The sequence below is a fragment of the Corythoichthys intestinalis genome, chromosome 18, assembly GCF_030265065.1.
Source record: "Corythoichthys intestinalis isolate RoL2023-P3 chromosome 18, ASM3026506v1, whole genome shotgun sequence".
In the NCBI taxonomy this organism is placed as follows: Eukaryota; Metazoa; Chordata; class Actinopteri; order Syngnathiformes; family Syngnathidae; genus Corythoichthys; species Corythoichthys intestinalis.
Window position 1 is genome coordinate 12,640,084 of NC_080412.1, and position 19,049 is coordinate 12,659,132.

At 40.0% G+C, this 19,049-nt stretch overlaps 3 protein-coding genes across 15 annotated transcripts in view; 1 reads left to right on the forward strand and 2 right to left on the reverse strand.

Annotated features, from left to right (window-relative positions):
* The first annotated feature begins 88 nt into the window (after positions 1–88).
* Positions 89–10,755, forward strand: smad9 (SMAD family member 9). 9 transcript variants are annotated; one of them, XM_057821775.1, is made up of 9 exons: positions 89–1,440; positions 1,576–1,672; positions 2,281–2,447; positions 2,507–2,761; positions 3,426–3,641; positions 3,710–3,979; positions 5,756–6,154; positions 9,086–9,342; positions 9,457–10,755. In XM_057821775.1, exons 4-9 carry the CDS (start codon positions 2,566–2,568, stop codon positions 9,598–9,600), a joined length of 1,482 nt encoding a protein of 493 aa, XP_057677758.1. In that variant the 5' UTR covers positions 89–1,440; positions 1,576–1,672; positions 2,281–2,447; positions 2,507–2,565; the 3' UTR covers positions 9,601–10,755. The 9 variants fall into 9 exon arrangements, with proteins under 9 accessions (XP_057677758.1, XP_057677757.1, XP_057677756.1 ...); XM_057821774.1 differs by having other exon boundaries at positions 89–1,190; positions 1,269–1,672; XM_057821773.1 differs by having other exon boundaries at positions 89–686; positions 874–1,672.
* rfxap (regulatory factor X-associated protein) lies at positions 9,768–12,723 on the reverse strand. Its single transcript, XM_057821782.1, has 3 exons — positions 12,022–12,723; positions 10,389–10,499; positions 9,768–10,233 (listed from the first exon to the last, which is right to left on the reverse strand). Exons 1-3 carry the CDS (start codon positions 12,442–12,444, stop codon positions 10,126–10,128), a joined length of 642 nt encoding a protein of 213 aa, XP_057677765.1. The 5' UTR covers positions 12,445–12,723; the 3' UTR covers positions 9,768–10,125.
* Positions 12,724–17,537: 4,814 nt separating this feature from the next.
* Positions 17,538–19,049, reverse strand: part of LOC130906457 (serine/threonine-protein kinase DCLK1-like) — a 69,070-nt gene continuing 67,558 nt past the window's right edge. For 2 of the 5 annotated variants that reach the window (XM_057820826.1, XM_057820827.1), the window contains one exon: positions 17,545–19,034. In XM_057820826.1, coding sequence (XP_057676809.1) covers positions 18,977–19,034 — 58 coding nt within the window. In that variant the 3' untranslated portion in view covers positions 17,545–18,976. Of the gene's footprint in view, positions 19,035–19,049 lie in introns of all 5 variants that reach the window. The other 3 variants (XM_057820824.1, XM_057820823.1, XM_057820828.1) reach the window with 3 other exon arrangements.

The window sequence follows — 19,049 nt, forward strand, 5'->3', positions numbered from 1 at the left end:
TCAGTCCTGCTTGCAGGCCTAGTTTCATTTATTTTTGCTGTTTTTTTTTTTTTTTTTTTTTTTTAATTTACAGCTTTTATGGACAATATTTTAGCAGAAAACTGTTAATTTTAAAATCCTATATGGGAAAGTCAATTACATGCAATGACAATTTTCGGCCACCAGGGGAGCCTGGTCCCCCCTTAACTCCGCGTATGGTTATAGGATGTCATTTTATGTTATATATTGCTTTCAAACAATGTGTTAAAGGGTTAACAGCAATCAGTATGTTTTACATTAAGAGTAGTGTAACCTAAGATGTGCCGCATTTTACAACTTGTAATCTTTCGGTTTAATTAGCGACTGACTTGTCCTAGACTACTCAGTATAGAGTCAGTCGGTCGTGACCTGAGGCCGGCAAACCGCAGCGTCTTTGCGGCGTCAAGGTCGGCGGACGCTCCGCTGCCGCACCAGACGAACCACTCAGCAAAACAAAGGGGGCGCGATGCCTTGCCCCCCTCCTGCCGGCGACGTGGTTTGCCTCGCGGTGGCGGGGTGGCTTTCCGTGGCAGTTGCTGTAAACTGTGAAAATGTCAAACTTGCAGACTGAGCGTCGCCAGCCAGGCTTGCGTCACTAACCGGACCAGACCGCATCACGGCGTCGTCCGATATCCATCCGCCTGCTTTTACCGGTCCGTCCCCTCAAGGTAGTGAAAGTAATTTCAATTAGCGTGTAATATAATCCCTAATGTATGTTACTTTAACGTTTCGCGTTCTTTCATCGCGCGTTTATATTGTTATAATTTGTTGTTTACATTACTTGGTTCACCTGAAATGAAAGATTGATGCACTGACGGACTTGAAAGAGACTCGAATTTATAGCATGTTTGTCAGGTAGCAAGACCGCGGAGGGATCTGGATCGCCGGCGCTGCGGTTCCAGCCAGCCTGACGCCGCCGTGGCTGCTGTGTGGCGCTCGGGCTGGAGCCTGCAGGAGCCTAGTAGACGCAGGCAGGCCGACCCACCTCCTGCGGCAAGCCAGCGAAATGACCACCGGAAGCTTTTCCGGTTACCCTTCATAACAATAGCCCTATAGTAAATATTTACCCTGGTTTGGTTTTAATTTAATTTAAATAGTCAGACCCATGCCGACTGGCCAAATTCCCACAGACTTGTTTAATAGGCTCATTTTCAGAGACAGGACAGATTTATGTAGGTTTACTTTTGTTGCTTAATTCCTCAATTGATTCGTTAATATTTTCCTGTTCACTGATTCACTATCTTGGGCAGCCCGAGACGTCCAGTCATTTTTGACTGTGAAAGGTGAATGAATGAATGTTTTGTCACGCTTTCAAATGGCTTTGACGTCCAGCCCAATCAATAGCACTGAAACATGAGCAGCCACAACTTGTCCTCACAGTTTAAATGCATTGGACGTCTGTTGGCAGGCAATGGGTTAATAGTAAGTATATAGCAACGAGTGATTGCTCCCAACTCTCTTAATTGGCATTAATAACACTGAAACATAATCATTCACTACCAGACCGTTTAAAGCTTCGTGCTTTTCATTTTTTTTTTTATTTTGAAACACGCACAGCGGATGTGCTCAACTCAAAAGTGAAAACACACCCGCTCAGACGCGCACCTTCGCAAGCTTGAGTTGACACACTGACTGGAATACTACTAAAGTGGAGGTGAGACATCATCATCATTATTACTATTACCTTATTATTTGAACTTGGACAAAATGATTAACATGATTAAATTTGGAGACCTTAATTTTTGGGTAGATTGTTTGGGATAGTTTGGCATGCTGTATAATGTCACGTTTGCTTTATATCCTGAAGATTGTCACAATGAGCATGAATAATATCTATTTAATTATGTTTCCTTTAATAACAACACATGTATTCAAGTTGCGTTCAGATTTCAGATTCACAAGTAAGAGGAATCCACTTGTTTACTTTTGTAGTTGAGGAGTGGGCGTGAGGAAAAAAGGGGCGGGGGGGGGGGGTGTCCTGGTGATAAAGCATTAGGTAATTGGACTATCTGAGCCGGCAGACTGTGTGACGCCGGCCTCCATAAAGCAGTTGTGTAGGATTGTATGTGTAGTAGGCAATAGTTTGCACAATAATAATACAGATAGAAGATGTCATGCTTTTTCAGTCATCAACGAAGATCATGTGAGTTGTTCACATCAAGTGTGATGCTTCATTTTAAAAAGATGACTGGACAAACAATAAAGCAAACATACACACTCCAAAAAGCTCACACACGCCCCTCCTTCTCCTGTTCTGGCCAGACAGTTCGGCTCCTGGGCGTCTTCACAAGAGAGAGAGAGACGCCACAAGACCTTCCTCCTACTGACTGGAAAACTGTCCTCTCATCAGCAACAGCATCTCAGCTTCTCTTGACACACCAACTTGGAAAATAAGGCGCCTGAAAAACCAAGTGCACACATCAAAAAGGGTGAGTTGTGTCTAGCTGTTGAGTTCGAATCAAAGTGCTACAATTATATCTTTCGACAGATGCCACAAACCTAGACCCGGGTCATCGACATTGAGAATATCAGGAACAACGAGGAACCATGAACTCGTCCACTTCCATCACTTCGCTCTTCTCCTTCACAAGCCCGGCGGTGAAGCGTCTGCTGGGCTGGAAGCAAGGCGACGAGGAAGAGAAATGGGCTGAGAAGGCTGTGGATTCCTTGGTGAAGAAGCTCAAGAAGAAAAAGGGAGCCATGGAGGAGCTGGAAAGGGCCCTAAGCTGCCCTGGACAACCAAGTCAGTGGCCGCTAAGATAGAAGCAAACTGTACCATCAAATCAAATCCAATAGAAAAATACTTAAAGGTGTTAAACTGCATTGTGCTGATAGATTTTTGGCTTCTGTTTGATTTATGACACATCAAATAAAACCATGCATTTTGTTTGTAGGTCATAAAATCCAATGTTTTTGAAAATTGGTAACATGATTCAATTATGGTATTTGATGATTTATGACCACAATACAACCATCTATTGTTTTATGTATTAACATCAGCTAGAGAATAGTGGTCTTGTCAAAAAAGGAATATGGTGATGGATTTATAAGAACCATTAAAACAATTACCATTGATGTTTTGATAAAAGGAGTTCATAAAATCCAGAGCCGTACATGTTAAAAAAATAAAGGAAAAAAAAGCTTAGACATTTTTAGGTAATCTACTGATAAACTTTATAAATATAGTATAGTTAATTATAGTTCCATTTATGTACAAAAAAAAACCTATGTTCTGATTGATTTAGGACCTATGAGGGATTTATGTCAACCTGGCAAAACAACTACTCTTTGAAAATTTGTCAACAAAAGATAATCAAATCTGTTGATGCAGATTTTTTTGTGCTATGTCCAGGCAAAAAAGTGACACTCTCCTCCTCATTTTGTAATCATCCTTTACTCTTTATCAGGCAAGTGCGTTACCATCCCGCGCTCACTAGATGGGAGACTGCAGGTGTCTCACCGCAAGGGCCTGCCTCACGTCATCTATTGCCGGGTTTGGCGCTGGCCCGACCTGCAGTCGCACCATGAGCTCAAGGCGCTAGATTGCTGTGAGTTCCCCTTCGGCTCCAAGCAGAAAGACATCTGCGTCAATCCGTACCACTATCGACGTGTTGAAACACCTGGTAAGAGTCGATTTTTTTCCGCCCGAAAACGGAATCGAGAATTAACAACTTGATACCCACAATTCCAGTTCTACCGCCTGTCCTGGTTCCACGCCACAGCGAGTTCAACCCTCAGCACAGCCTACTGGCCAAGTTCCGCAACGCCTCGTTGCACAATGAACCCCTGATGCCGCAGAACGCAACCTACCCCGAGTCCTTCCCACCGCTCCCGGGCTCTTCATCCTCCTTCCCATCCTCGTCACCGTCCTCCACGTCTCACGGACGCTCGCCCCCCTCGCATTGTTACCCCGATTCTCCCGCCAGCTCCGCCGAGCCGGGTAGCCCATACCACATCGCGGGTAGGACTTCAAATGTCTTAAGAAATGATGAACATGTAAAAAAATGAAATGACTGCACTAATGTAATTTTCCAAAAAGAATTCGAATTCGACACTTAAATCTCACTGCCTTTTAACCATTACATAGTTATTTCATTCAAAGCAATGCATTAAGGAATGCCCACTTTTTTCACCAATTCTGGTTATAATGTCACAACCATAATTGATGATCATGCTTAGCTTTCTTGTGCTGCACTAACTTAGAAGTGGTTGACAGAATGACAAAACGGTCACACGACAACAAGAGGATTGCGCGTCTTTGGAAAGCATGACAGCAAAAATCTGTAGCCCATTCTGGTTGTGATATCAACTTCTGTTTGGAGAAATGCTTATTAGTAGGGATGTCCTGATCGCATATTTTTGCTTTTTTTTATTTTATTTTTTTAAATTTGACTTCCAAAGATGTTACAGTACTGTACCGTTTTAAGTACTTCCGCTTTTTGCGAGTGTTGCGGAGTATAAAAAGTATATCGTTTTATTTCTTTTGCAATGCGCCTGTATTTCTGGAATATTTAGTTTATTTTTAAATTAAAACCCGATCCTTTTCACCCGATTCTGATCCTCTGTCCTCTGATTGGGGACATCCCTACTACAGTGGTACTTCGATATACAATCGCTTCGACACACGAACTTTTTGACATCCGACGTAAAATTTGACTCGCCATTTGTTTCCACATCCGACGACATGCTCGAAATACGACAGTTTATGACAGCACAGCAGCTTCTTTGTTTTCCCACAAGACAGGTGGACAAAACGGTGGATTTTCTTGTGATAGAAATCAACATGGGTTCTCAGAATGTTAGTGCAGGTGGTGAAAAAAGGAAAAAAGGTAATGCTGAAATGAAGATGGAAATGATAGAAAAATATGAGCGTGGTGTGCACGTCCGTGAACATGCTCGACAATACGGCCGTAGAATGACTACCAACTCAACGGTCCTCCTCTGACCTCTGTTTGCCAGTCTTTTATAAGTTAAGGTGACAGTTATTATTGTGGTAACATCGCCAAAAAATCGCCAGCTTCGTCAGGTTTTTAATCATTAATTTCAGAACTTGTGCAACACAAGATGCCTACTGTCCGCGGCAGCTAAACAAAGTATAAATAAAAAGTCCTCCGCCACTCTGTCAAGTCAGCCATGCGGTGCGTTCATATACACCATGCAAAACACACATTAGAACCTGATTCGTTACATTATTACAGGTATTGTTATTATTATTATTATTACTACTATTATTATTTGGATTTTTATTCATAATTTATTTGTTTTGCTCTGTGTAATTGCTATTTGCAATAGTACTAGCAGCATTTATAAATAAATTAGTGTAGGTTTTCAGGCTGCAGAACAAATTAATGGAATTATAATGGATTATGGGAAACTCCTGCTCGACATGCGACCATTTCCACTTACAAACAAGGTGCTGGAACGAATTAACTTCGTATGTAGAGGTACCACTGTAATTAGGAAATATTTTCATTATTAAGCAAGCTTTTTTCATGGAATTGTGTCAAAAATATTTTCTGCTGTCATTTTAAGGTCACTTGCTGTAGTATTTCATAGCACTTTTAACTGATTAGCTGCTGTGATAGATCCATTTGAACTGGAAGCGCTCCGATTCAAATCGACTGACCGTCTACTAGTGATACACATTTCACAAATCCACTTAACTCATTAGCTGCCACTGAATTTTAATTTTTGCACTTTTTATTATTTGAACCTAAGATTGTTTTTCCCCCCTCAGCAGAGACTCCTCCTCCACCGTACAGCATGATGGAGTCAAGCCCCCAAGAGGACGTGAAACCCGGCATCTCCACGGAAACCACCAAGCTGACCTTCTCCGCTCCACATACAGGCAAGTTTAGCATCTCTCACGGCATGTATAGCAAGAAAGTTTGGTCATTTGGTCGTCATCTTCTAGATCTGCGTCCAGTGTGTTATGAAGAACCCGAGTACTGGTGCTCCATCGCCTACTACGAACTGAACAACCGAGTGGGCGAGACGTTTCACGCGTCGTCTCGCAGCGTACTGGTGGACGGCTTCACGGACCCCTCCAACAACAAAAACCGCTTTTGTCTCGGCCTGCTGTCCAACGTTAACCGTAATTCCACCATCGAGCATACGCGGAGGCACATCGGCAAAGGTGATTTAAAACATTTTTTTTATCATTTTGCGAAGAAAAAGCTCACTATGCTGTCTGTAGAAATAATGTACAAGTAATTCCTGAATTTACATTGAACAAAAATACGTAAAGCATTGGAGGAATACATACATACATTGAATTGTATTAATTAATAAATGATAAATATTAAAAATTATTTGAAACAAAGCTTCAAAAAATTAAATAACAAAAAGAATTGAAAGATAAAAGTAAGAAATAAAATGTATTTCAAATAGAAATTGAACATTTTTTTGGTCATTCCAAAATAACCTTCAAAGAGTGTTCTTTTCTTTAATTAAATCAGATCATAAAAAAAAAACCCCTTCTATTTCAATTTAATCAAATGAATGTTCATTCGCCGGATCAAAACATACTACTCAGCAGATTGGAATGGTGGGTAGGGCTCACTGATACTGTTCCTCAGTGGTTCACATCTTATTTACATGATAGGGATTTCTTTCTTTCATTCGTAAACCATGAGTCAGAACGAACCAAATTCACATGTGGGGTTCCTCAAGGGTCCATTCTTGGACCACTTTTATCTAACATCTATATGCTTCCTCTAGCTCAGATCATGGAACAGTATGACATCTCCTATCACACCTATCTATACAGATGACACACAACTCGACATTTCAGTGTCACATAATTATAGTCCCTAAGTAAATGCAGTCGCCAAATCAGTGAATGGATGTGCCAGAATTTTCTCCAGTTAAATGTAGGTAAGACAGAGGTGATCATTTTTGGGCCAAAAAAAGGATAGGTCAAGAGCAGCACGCAACTTGGCACAATGTCACTTACAGCTACAAATAAGGTCAGAAATCTTGGCGTTTTTATTGACTCAGACCTAAAATTTGACCGCCATCTAAGGTTCGTCACTAAATCTGCCTTTTACCACCTACAAAATGTAGCCAGAATTAAGGCTTCTCTCTAAACAAGACATGGGAAAAACTTATCCATGCATTCAGTTTTAGTAGATTGTAATATTGCAACGGTATATTTACGGGTCTTAATAAAAAACAGAGTCCTAACAAATACAAGGAAACTGGACCATATAACACCGGTTATGAAATAATTACACTGGCTTCCAGTGAGTCAAAGGATAGACTATAAAATACTACTGCTTGTCTAATAAACACTTAATCACCTTGGACCAAAATACATGCTTGATTTGTTTGACCACTATGAAGGATCTAGACCCCTAACGTCATCTGGAATCGGTCTGTATGTCTCAAGAACAAGAACCAAACAGAGTGAGGCAGCATTTAGTTACTATGCTCCTCACCTCTGGAACAAGTTACGTGAAGGTCTGAAGTAGTGCTGCAACGATTAATCGATTAACTCGAGTATTCGATTAGAAAAAATTATTCGAATTAAATTTTATTGCTTCGAGTATTCGTTTAATTAAAGTGGCGTTGTAATGGTTTATTTGAAAGTATTTGCATTTAGTTTTATTGATTAAGGTGGATACACTGCCCTCTGCCTCATTTCACATGGCTGAATCCAACTGCTTGTTTGAGCTAATGTTTTTTAATCCATTCACAAATTAGTTTATAGGTATATTTAGCCATTTTTTGTGGGAATATATGTCTGAACCATTTGTTAAGAGCATTGTTAAAAAAAATAATTAAAAAAAAACGTTAGCATTTTATAGCATTTAAGCTAGCGGATTTTTTGTTATGTAAATTAGGCAATTGTTCTTTTGTTGCATATAGATCCTTTTTTTTATTGTTTGAGGCTAAGCTCAGGTATTTTAATTTTTCATGTTGCTTATCCGATTACTCGATTATTCAATCTAACTAGTTCATCGATTAATCAACTACTAAAATAATCGATAGCTGCAGCCCTAGTCTGAAGTGTGCTCAAACTGTTAGCGCCTTTAAATCAGGGCTAAAAACGTAATTCTTTACCACAGCATATTCATTACTGTCAATATATTTCAAATTTCAAGTTCTTTGCTTATTAGTCTTTTTGTTTTGTTTTGTTTGTTGGTTTTTTTTTTTTTGTTTTATTTGCATTTCTGATTTCAATTATTTTATTTACTGTAATTTTCGTACTGTAAGCCGTTACTTTTTTCCTTCATTTTAAATCCTGTGGCTCATAGTCCAGTGTGTCTTATTTGTTGATTTATTTGGGTTAGTAGGTAACACTTGAGTATATATTTTTTTCTTCTCATGACAGTGTCCTAATTATGATTGTCTAAAGACAGTCTTATGGCGCAACTGTCAAACAACGTGTTACCAGATACCGTAACTAGGAATTAATGAAACAACTGGAACAGTAACTGAGGAAATAATTAGCACAGAATATGAATTTTGATTGTTATTTACATCTGTGGCACTCCAATGCATGCTAGGAGGCATGTTGGACAACAACAGTGTTGACAGCAAGTGGCAGCACAGGTTGACTATCTCCCTCAAGGGAGCTGTGATGGCCAAATGAAACTTCTTGAAGCAACGAAGCTTTGCAGCCAATTGATTCAAAGCTTAATGGTGGTTCATTTGGTCTTATGACAGTCGTATGATGCCACTGTCAAATAAAGTGTTACCGATTAATATCTTTTGGTGTAAATATCCCATAATACAGTGAGGACAGCTGCGGTTTAGAGTCCAGTGCGACTTATTTATGAACAAATGTCGTTTTTGTGTCAAGTTTGTCTGGTAGCAGCTTATAGTCAAGTGTGCCTTATAATACGGTATGCGGCATGTGATCTAAAGCATTTTGAATTGCCTTGTTTTGAATTTTGCTATACAAATGAATTTGCCTTGCTTTGCCCCTCCCAGTCAAACTGGATTGGATGTCTATCGCCGTCAATGACAACCAGCGAATTAAGAACGCTCAAGCACATCCAATCTCCTTGTTTTTATGATCTCTTAGCAAAATATTCATTTTCAAACTCAATGTCTCTCCCAGGCTTACACCTGTACTACGTGGGCGGCGAGGTGTACGCAGAGTGCCTGAGCGACAGCAGCGTGTTCGTGCAGAGCCGCAACTGTAACTTTCAGCACGGATTCCACGCCACCACCGTGTGTAAGATCCCGAGCGGCTGCAGTCTGAAGATCTTCAACAACCAGCTCTTCGCGCAACTGCTCGCCCAGTCAGTCAACCACGGCTTCGAGGTGGTCTACGAGCTCACCAAGATGTGCACCATCCGCATGAGCTTTGTCAAAGTAAGTTACTACTCGCAACTTATCTTTGTTTTGATTGGTTGGCATAAAATGTTCCACCCTAAATAACTAAGTCATCATCTACATGTATGGATGAAATACCCTATCATGTTTTAGGGTTGGGGGGCGGAATATCACCGCCAGGATGTGACCAGCACCCCTTGCTGGATCGAGGTGCATCTGCACGGGCCCCTTCAATGGCTGGACAAAGTTCTCACTCAAATGGGCTCCCCACACAACCCAATCTCATCAGTGTCCTAGCAGGGAGGCGTGGGGGTACAAATTCAGGTTGTGGTCCTTGTTTACTTGTGAGAATGACTTTCATTTTGCTTTGTTTTCTTGTGTATCCTGGCAGCACTTCAAAACTATGCAGCGCTTATGTGTGATTTAATTATTTTAACATACTGACCAATGTTGTGTTTGTACTTATATTGAACTTTTTTTCCTCCAAGGCTAAAATGAGCTCGGTCAAACTAATATTACAGCGGATTTGTGACTCGTGTATTAGGCTAATGAGGCACAGACAACTATATGCATGAACTTAATGTAATTCAAGAGTTTTAATTAAATATTTTTATTTCACTGTGCTCAAAGATCATAGAGCTTGTGCAGATGAATACAACATTTCTGTTAGTGGACATTTCCTTCAGGTTTTTCCTCAAAGCAACAAAACTGTCAACAAATGTTGTGAAATCAACAATACATCAGAAACAACAAAAACTAAAACACAATGGCTGTAAATACAATAAATAATGGTGGCAGACTGCTTGGCACGTGTGTTGATGGTCAGCATCCGCTAAAGTTGTGCTGCAGCGCCAGGCCTCGACTCTGCGTCGCCAAGATGTTCTGCTGCTGCTGAAGGAAGTGGATCACCTCGGGACTCCTAAGCAGCGACTGGTGGACGACATCGCAGTGAGTGGGAATGACGAAAGACTACAGCATAACCCATATTTGTAATGGTAATACATTTTTGTGTGTTTACAAATTGTAGATTTGCACCTGGAATGTACGCTTTGACAAACTGTTGTTGTGCAGCGTTAGTGACTTACCAGTCTTTTTTGGTTAAGCACCTGCTCAATGAGGGAGGGTCGCACTGGGCGGTCCCCCATGACTCCTAAACGCTGCTTGTTGACGGACACGGGCCGCTCCTCACAGTTGTCCTAAAGACAACACAGACAAGTCCTGTAATGTAGGGCTGCATCTAACGATTTATTTCATAATCGATTAATCGGACGATAAAAGATTAATCGGATAAATGTGACTTTTTTTCAATTACCTTCACAATTTACCTTGAAGTTGTTTTAGGCATGTTGTAAGTACAAGACAAAATCGACGACTCTCCTTCAAAATTATTTTATTAGTTTCCTGTCTTAACTGTATCGAATATCAAATTCGTTGGCAACTACCGTAATTTCCCGAATATAACGCGCACCTTTTTCCGCAAAATCAACTTGTAAAATCATGGTGCGCATTATAAATGGGTACATGGTTGGATTGGAGACAGAAATATATATATATATATATATATATATATATATATATATATATATATATGTATAAACCCCTTTTTTTTTTTATTGACACGACCACGTTGTGTTAAACGTATGCGGCGATCCGTTGCCGACCATTATGGTACGTGACGTCACCATTTTGTTTCGGTAATACTTCACTCTGATCGGCCGAATGATTTCGTCTGTGTTAAATTCTGCTTTTTTCACTCTTCATAAAGCACAGAATTTAGTTTCTTCAACTCATTTGAGTCAACGTTTATTGCAGCTCCGCAACTGACCATAACAAACGTAACAACACAGACTTCCTGTGTGTTTCCGTCAACTATATCTGTCCCTCGGGAAACTCAAACCCAAATAACAATAGTTCCTATTGTTACTGTCGTGTCGACAGCGATGAGCTCTCTCGGATTTCCGACTTACGTTCCCACTTTCATTTTACCGTATCAATCCATGGAAGAAACATTTCTTCATCATGATGAAACGAGCAAGTTATACAGCAGCCTTTGAAAGAAAAGTAAATTTTAGGGTATTTACAGGTCATTTCCTTTTGAGTTTGATTCACTGCCTATTTATTTGGGTGATTCCCAGGTCACTTCCTGTTCTGTAACACAAAATAAGGAGGAAGTGACCCATAAAATGTCTCAAAATCAACAGGTAAATGACTTTAAATGGCCCAAAATAACCTCATTGTCTGGCATTGGCTGCCACTGACGGCCATAGACGTTCAATCCGTTTGAAGTGGGAGGGATGACAGCGAATTCGTTCATTCGCTGCCACCCTCCCAGTTCAAATGGATTGGACGTCTACTAGTGATAAACTCATTCCAATTCACAGCAGAAGCTTGTTTTTCTGTTTATTAGTTGTAGAATATCCTAGAATGTTTCCTGACCAATGTATCGATAATTGTTGTATCGCCATATCGTCAGATCAACGTTATCGTGAGCTTTGTATCGCAACTCGTATCGTATCGTGAGGTACCAAGACGTTCCCACTCCTAGTATACACATGTACATGCAGTGATTTTAAATTAATGTATCATTTGTAGACGCCCGATCCATTTGAACTGGAAGGGATGGCATTTCATATGCTGCCAACCCTCTCAGCTCAAATAGATTGGACGTCTAGCGCCGTCAATGGCAGTGGGGGGTAAATTTTATTCGTGTCCACTTACGTCAATTTTGTTGGTGGACATGGCCTGGTCGCTTTTCTTCTTCTTGTACTTGTCTTTATACATCTTGTTGCGGTGCTTCTTGCACATCCAGGGCTTTCGTTGCTTTGCAACCTGCGTAGTAGTCTCGGTGCAGCCGTCGTAAGTGCACTGCTTGGGCGCGGCGCCGTCTCCCTCCGACGCTTCGTCGTCGTTGAGCTCCTCCGGGCTGACGGCGCCGTCACGCGCGTCGGATGTGTCCAATACGTCGCTCTCCTCGTCCGCGTCGTCCAGTTCCATGAGGTCGGCGTTCTCCATGGGGATAAGTGTGATCACGTCACGGCTGTCCACGGAGCGGCTGTCACCCACGATGTAGCGCTGGCCGTCTTTAGTGAGCAGAATGGCTTTGGAGGAGTCCTTGCGGAGAGCGGTTTCGTCGTCGCTCATGTTTGGTGGTGGAAAATGGCAAATACGACCCCGCTGTCAAGCTAAAAATACGCTGAAGGCGGCTTACGAGCCCCAGCTCCACCCGCCCGAGTTAGCAGCAGTTAGCCGATATTGCAACCATTTAACAACATGGAACAACATAAAGTAACGATTAACAGAAAAAAGAAGGCTGCGCTTCATAGAATATGAGATAATTTAATGAGGGAGGTGTGTTTGTGATCTAGCTAATAATAATTGTTGGCCAGCTCTTCTTCTTGTGTTGCTTTTCTTCTTCGTTTCAAATTCTACTTGCTGCAGTGCCCCTGGCCTCCTAGTGGAGTAAATTATAATACAAGCAAGCGTCAATCGAGAGCAAAGTACATTTTAACGTCCTAATTTGTAACTACTGTAATAGTAAAAACAAATTTTAACAAGAAACATACGTATTTTTTAAATATTTGGGAATTATTTGGATCAATTTGAATTGATTGCAAGAATGTAAATGTTGTATAAACACGTTTTAACTATTAAATTAATAACAACAAAAAATCTTATACACAGGCAATTTTTCTGTTTTTTGTCATTAAGAAGGTTGTCTTTAAACGCAAAAAATGAGGTGAATGAATCCAATGTTTTTGTCTATATTAAGGTAAGGGACAGTTTAAAAATATTTCCAAAATTTACAATATATTTTACTATATCTATCTATCTATCTATCTATCTATCTATCTATCTATCTATCTATCTATCTATCTATCTATCTATCTATCTATCTATCTATCTATCTATCTATCTATCTATAACACCATTTACCATATACATATATATATATATATATATATATATATATATATATATATATATATATATATATATATATATATATATATATATATATATATATATATATATATACTGGACTGTCTCAGAAAATTAGAATACACAATATTCTAATTTTTTGAGACAGTCCTGTGTATATATACAGGACTGTCTCAGGAAATTAGAATACACAATATTCTAATTTCCTGAGACAGTCAGGAAATTTGCAATAATAATAATAATAATAAAGACACAAATGTCCTAGCCAAAATGTGGCCCAAACGCAAAACAACATTACTTCAATGGAAAAATTAAAAGTATATCCTGTATTTTGATTGAAGCAACTTTGTTTTTGATAGAAGTAACTTTGTTTTTTGATTGAATAACAAAAACACAAATCTACCTCCATCGTTATCGAGAGAGAAAGAAATTAAGAAAGCTTTAAAACTAAAAGCCACCGGGGAGGCTGTTTTTTAAATATTTATATTTCATTACATAGACATGCCTCGTAGGGAAATGAGATTGAGGGATAAAAAAATGAGTTGGATGAGGCTGCTAAAGGCAGTGGATACCTCATCAGCTGGGTGAATAGCAGACCTGGTAAGAAAAAGTTTGCAAGGATAGTCGGGTATTAAATACAATTATAAACACAATTACATTGTTATTTTTCTATAAGATTTTATGTCATTGCTTTATTAATCATTAGGTGCTAGAGTTGTTAAGTATGGATAATAATGAAATAATAGTTTTGAGAAAACTGTGCTGTTGGTGGCTCAGTGACCATCTGATGTGGTTTGTTCTCAGATGAACAAGTTGAGGAAGGAAGTTTTGATGCAGAGGTTGAAGGAAGAAAAGAGGCAGACTGACTGAGTCACAGCCAGAAAGTGTTGATGGCAGTTTTGATTTCTATTCACTGTTGCCCCCTCCCAATTAAAGTATGTCACAGTCGCAGCCAATTATTATCTAAAGCTGGTTAAAATTGAAGTTATGTTGTTTTAAGGTGTATTAAATACTTGTTCATGTGCCCCTTTTGATCTACAAGCACCCGCCCCTCCACCGGTCTCTGCACGGCCCTGCTGAAACACAGTATGGGTCGACAGAGCTCAATATTTTGTTGGGGTGTACAGTGTACTGGAACATATTTCCTCCACACCCTTCTCACCTTTTTAACCCCTGACCCATTTTCATGCCTGATATATATATATATATATATATATATATATATATATATATATATATATATATATATATCTTACACTACCGTTCAAATTTTTCTATATATTAATTTCTTACACTACCGTTCAAAATTTTGGGGTCAAATGTGACCCCAAAAGTTTTATGAAAGTCATTATAAGTAAAGTCCTTATAAGTCAACACAGATTTACACGACCGTTCAAAAGTTTGGGGTCACACGTGACCCCCAAAGTTTTATGAAAGTCATTATAAGTCAATAGAGATTTACACTACCGTTCAAAAGCTTTGGGTCACTTAGAAATTTCCTCCTTTTTGAAAGAAAAGCAGTTTTTTTTCAATGGAAATAACATCAAACTAATCAGAAATACACTCTATACATTATTAATGTGGTAAATGACTATTCTAGCTGGAAACGTCCGGTTTTAATGCAATATCTACGTAGTTTTGTAAAGAGGCCCATTTACAGCAAACATCACTCCAGTGTTCTAATGGTCCATTGTGCTTGCTAGTTGCCTTAGAATGATAATAAATGATTAGATAACCTTGTGCAATTATGTTGGCACAGCTCAAAACAATTTAGGCGGTTAGAGAAGCTATAAAACTGATCTTTGAGCTAGTTGGGTATCTGGACGATCACCTTTGTGAAAAACTCTCAAAATGGCCAGAGAAAGACAACTTTCATGTGAAACTTGACAATCTGTTCTTGGAAATGAAGGCTATTCCATAAGAGAAATTGCCAAGAAATTCAAGATTTCCTGTAACGCTGTGTACCACCCCCTTCAGAGAGCAACAGAAACAATATCTAACCAGAGTAGAAAGAGAAGCGGGAGGCCCTGCTGTACAACCAAGCAAGAAGACAAGTACATAAGAGTCTCTAGTTTGAGAAATAGATGCCTCGCAGGTCCTCATCTCGCAGCTTCATTAAATAGTACCCGTAAAACGCCAGTCTCAATGTCGACAGTGAAGAGACGAGTCCAGGATGCTGTCTTTCAGGGCAGTGTGGCAAAAAAAAAGCCATATCTAAGAGAGGCTAATAAAAGGAAACAACTAATATAGGCAAAAGAACACAGACATTGGACAGAGGAAGATTGGAAAAAAGTGTTATGGACAGATGAATCATATTATGAGGTGTTTGGACTTTGGATCACATTTGTGAGATGCAGAACAACTGAAAATATGCTGAAAGAGTGCCTGATGTCATCTGTCAACCATGGTGAAGGTAATGTGATGGTCTGGGGTTCCTCTGATGCTGGTAAAGTGGGAGATTTGTACAAGGTCAATGGGACTTTAAATAAGGAAAGCTATCACTCCATTTTGCAATGCCGTGCCATACCCTGTGAACAACGCTTGATTGGAGTCAATTTCATCCTACAACATGACAATAACCCAAAGCACACTTCCAAATTATGCAAGAACTATTTAGGAAAGAAGCAGGCAGCTGGTATTCTATCTGTAAAGGAGTGGCCAACACAGTCAACAGATCTCAAACCCATTGAGCTGTTGTGGGAGCAGCTTGACCGTATGGTATGCAAGAAGTGCCTATCAAGCCAATCCAACTTGTGGGAGGTACTTCTGGACGTGTGGAGTGAAGTTTCTCCAGATTACCTCAACAAATTAACAGCTAGGATGCCGTGTGTGTGCAAAGCTGTAATTGTTGCAAGGGGAGCATTCTTTGATAAAAGCCAAGTTTCAAGGAGAAAATGATTATTTGAAATTAAAATCCTTATTTCTAACCTTGTCAATGTTTTGACTATATGTGTTTAATTTTTTTATTCTTTCATCTTCTGAGCTGCTAATCCTCACAAGGGTCGCAGGGGTGATGAAGCCTATCCCAGCTAACAATGGGCAGGAGGCAGGGTACACCCTGAACTTGTTGCCAACCAGTCACAGGTCACCTAAGAGACAAACAACCATTCACACATACACTCACACGTAGGGGTGAAAGTGGGCCAGAACGGTCAGGAACGCAGTTCCGGTATAATATTCAGGGCCGGAATGCTTTACTGGTACACGGTGCTTTAACTCTGAAAATATTGCAGCAACTGCCAAAACGCTATGTTAAAAAAAAGTTTTTTTTTTAAATGCTAAACTGCCACACATGCATTTAATCTCCAACAAGAAAACAATCTACCAACATCAGATTTACATACAAAAATGTTAACAACAAGTAAGCCTGTCGCAATATGCAATAATTCCATTTATCGCACGGTAAATAAAAATGAAGGCGATAATTTTTCCGCTGCGATTTATCGCCTCGCGTGCACCTGCGTGCGCTCGTGCGGCTGACGTGCTGTTAAAAGTTCGGCTTCCTTGTTACCAACTACGCAAAATGCGTTTTAGTTCTGTTTTTAGTTTAGTGCAGTTTAAGTTTAGTTCAGGTGGAGAAAAAAGAAGAAAAGGTGATGCTTACCATTGAAATGAAGATGTGAATGATAGCAAAATATAAGCATGGTGTGTGCATCCATGAACTGGGTCGTAGAATGCCGATCTCGGCCGGAGGTACCCCTCCGTTCGCCAGTCTTTATAAGTTAAGGTGACAGTTCTTATTGTGGTAACATCGCCGAAGAAATTGCCAGCTTCGTCAGGTTTCAAATCATTTATTCCATCAACTCGCCGAGTGTCCACTTCTGTTGATGCCAGGATCAAAACAGAAAGTAAAATAGCGCTTTCCTGCTCACCGTCAGCCCCGCGGTGCGTTCAGGTACAGCAAAAAAAGTCCGCCACATTAGAAGCTGATTCGTTACATTATTACAGGTACTGTACTGTATTATTGTTATTATTGCTATTATTATATTATTCTCTCATATTTTATTTGTTTTGCTCTTTGTAATTGCTATTTGCAATAGTAACAGCAGTATTTATTTAGGATGTATTAGGGAAAATAAAAATTAGGAGATGGAGGTTGGGGTTATTGCTGTTTTTGTTAACTTTTACTTTGCAAATCAGTGAAAAAATAAAATTTTGAATGAAAATCCGTTTTTGTATGTGCTATTGAAATAACTGTGCCAAAACATTTTTATTTGCCTTTCAGTAGTTTTAGGAGGTTTGACCCCCCCAAAAATGTAAATACTGTAAATAAATAAATAAACAAAATTTCTGGCGCAGTGGCGACCTTCACGTCGGGGAGTTCCGGCAAGAAATTCTAGCCATTTTCACCCCTGCTCACACGTACGGACATTTTGAAGTGTTCAATCAGCCTGCCATGCTTGTTTTGGGAAGTTGGAGAAAGCCCACGTAGGAACAGGGAGAACATACAAACTCCACACACGGAGGCCGCAGCTGGGATTGAAACAGCAATCTCAGAATTGTGAGGCGGATGTTCTAAACACTCAGACACCATGCCACCGACCAGGAACATGTTAGAGAAAAAAGATCATCAGAGCTATAAAGTAAAAATCATTACATAATATTTTCTCTAGCAAAAATGAACTTCCACTAGACCGGGACATTTGTTTTTAAGCATTTTAATAACTGTTTATAGCATGTTCTTATTGATAGAGCACTGTCAAAGAGAGGTACGTACATGTATTGGTATTGCAACAGGCGTAATGGTGTAGTGCAGGTGTCACAGCACTTTTGTGAGCTCTTGTCGCTTTTGTAGCTGTTTATCCATTAGTTGGTATTGATCGAAGTCAATACGGTCGACACGTTACGGAAAGCCGTAGACGGCAATGGATGTAAATTCCTTTGAAATGGGAGGACTAGGAGTGAATGATCATGTTTCAGTGTCACTGGCAGCAATACGCAACCAAAGTGTTTTGGATGTCTGTCGCTGTCAATGGCAGCCAATGAGTTATAATTAGAAAAAAGACACAGGTCTGCCAATTGGCGGCCATATTAGTGCTACTGTGTGTCTTATGCTGAACAAATCAAAGCTGAAGATGAATGAGGTCTTTCCAGGTGGCAAGTAAATCCACTTGAGTGCTGCTGGTTCTGCAAGTGTTTGACATCAGCGAGGCCTATACTGTGGTGGCGGAGGTGGAGGGGTCATGTAAACATGTTTGCTACACACCAGCAGTGAACGAAATAGCACTCAAACGCATGAATGTCGACCAATTCCACAGTCTGTAAGCTTCATAATGCAACATTGGCAACACCGATACGTCTTTGTTCCGTTTTCCAACATGTTTTGTAATAAAAAGTGCCTAAGTCGCATTTTTTTGTCAAAGTCTACATGGGCCTACGGCAAAAAACACCTACTTTCTTCCACCGATCAAACGACATTTAAAAAAAATGAAGTTCATTGGTCCATATTGCCAAGGAGGTTCCATCACAGAAGGGGAATGAGAGATGTAACAACTCGGATTAATGAATTAGCTAAAAAAAAAAGAAAAAAGTCTTCTCCTCTTGGAAAGATGTCCAAGAATTCTCCCAGGTTTTTTTGTTTTTTTTTCTGCGTAACAGTTTTCCCTCTTTGGGAACTCCGCGAAGATATTCCCACACTCTTCAGAGATGATGGAGATGTCATCAGAGTCACATGGGAGGCTGGCATTTGGGTGGGACATTTCAGGGAGGGTTTGGACGCAAGTTTGCAAAGGCATCACATCCGGGTAGCGTCTTCATCAGAGAAGCGACCTCTCCTTATCAACAGAGGAGGCCTGAAGATAAAAAGA

Coding starts and splice junctions, on each gene's coding strand:
- smad9 (XM_057821777.1), top strand. CDS start 2,566: ATGAACTCGTCCACTTCCATCACTTCGCTCTTCTCCTTCACAAGCCCG. Junction 3,642..3,709: donor TCGACGTGTTGAAACACCTG/GTAAGAGTCGAT, acceptor CCACAATTCCAG/TTCTACCGCCTGTCCTGGTT. Junction 6,155..9,085: donor GCGGAGGCACATCGGCAAAG/GTGATTTAAAAC, acceptor TGTCTCTCCCAG/GCTTACACCTGTACTACGTG.
- rfxap (XM_057821782.1), bottom strand. CDS start 12,444: ATGAGCGACGACGAAACCGCTCTCCGCAAGGACTCCTCCAAAGCCATT. Junction 10,500..12,021: donor TGTCCACCAACAAAATTGAC/GTAAGTGGACAC, acceptor TGTTGTCTTTAG/GACAACTGTGAGGAGCGGCC. Junction 10,234..10,388: donor TGCTTAACCAAAAAAGACTG/GTAAGTCACTAA, acceptor GTCGTCCACCAG/TCGCTGCTTAGGAGTCCCGA.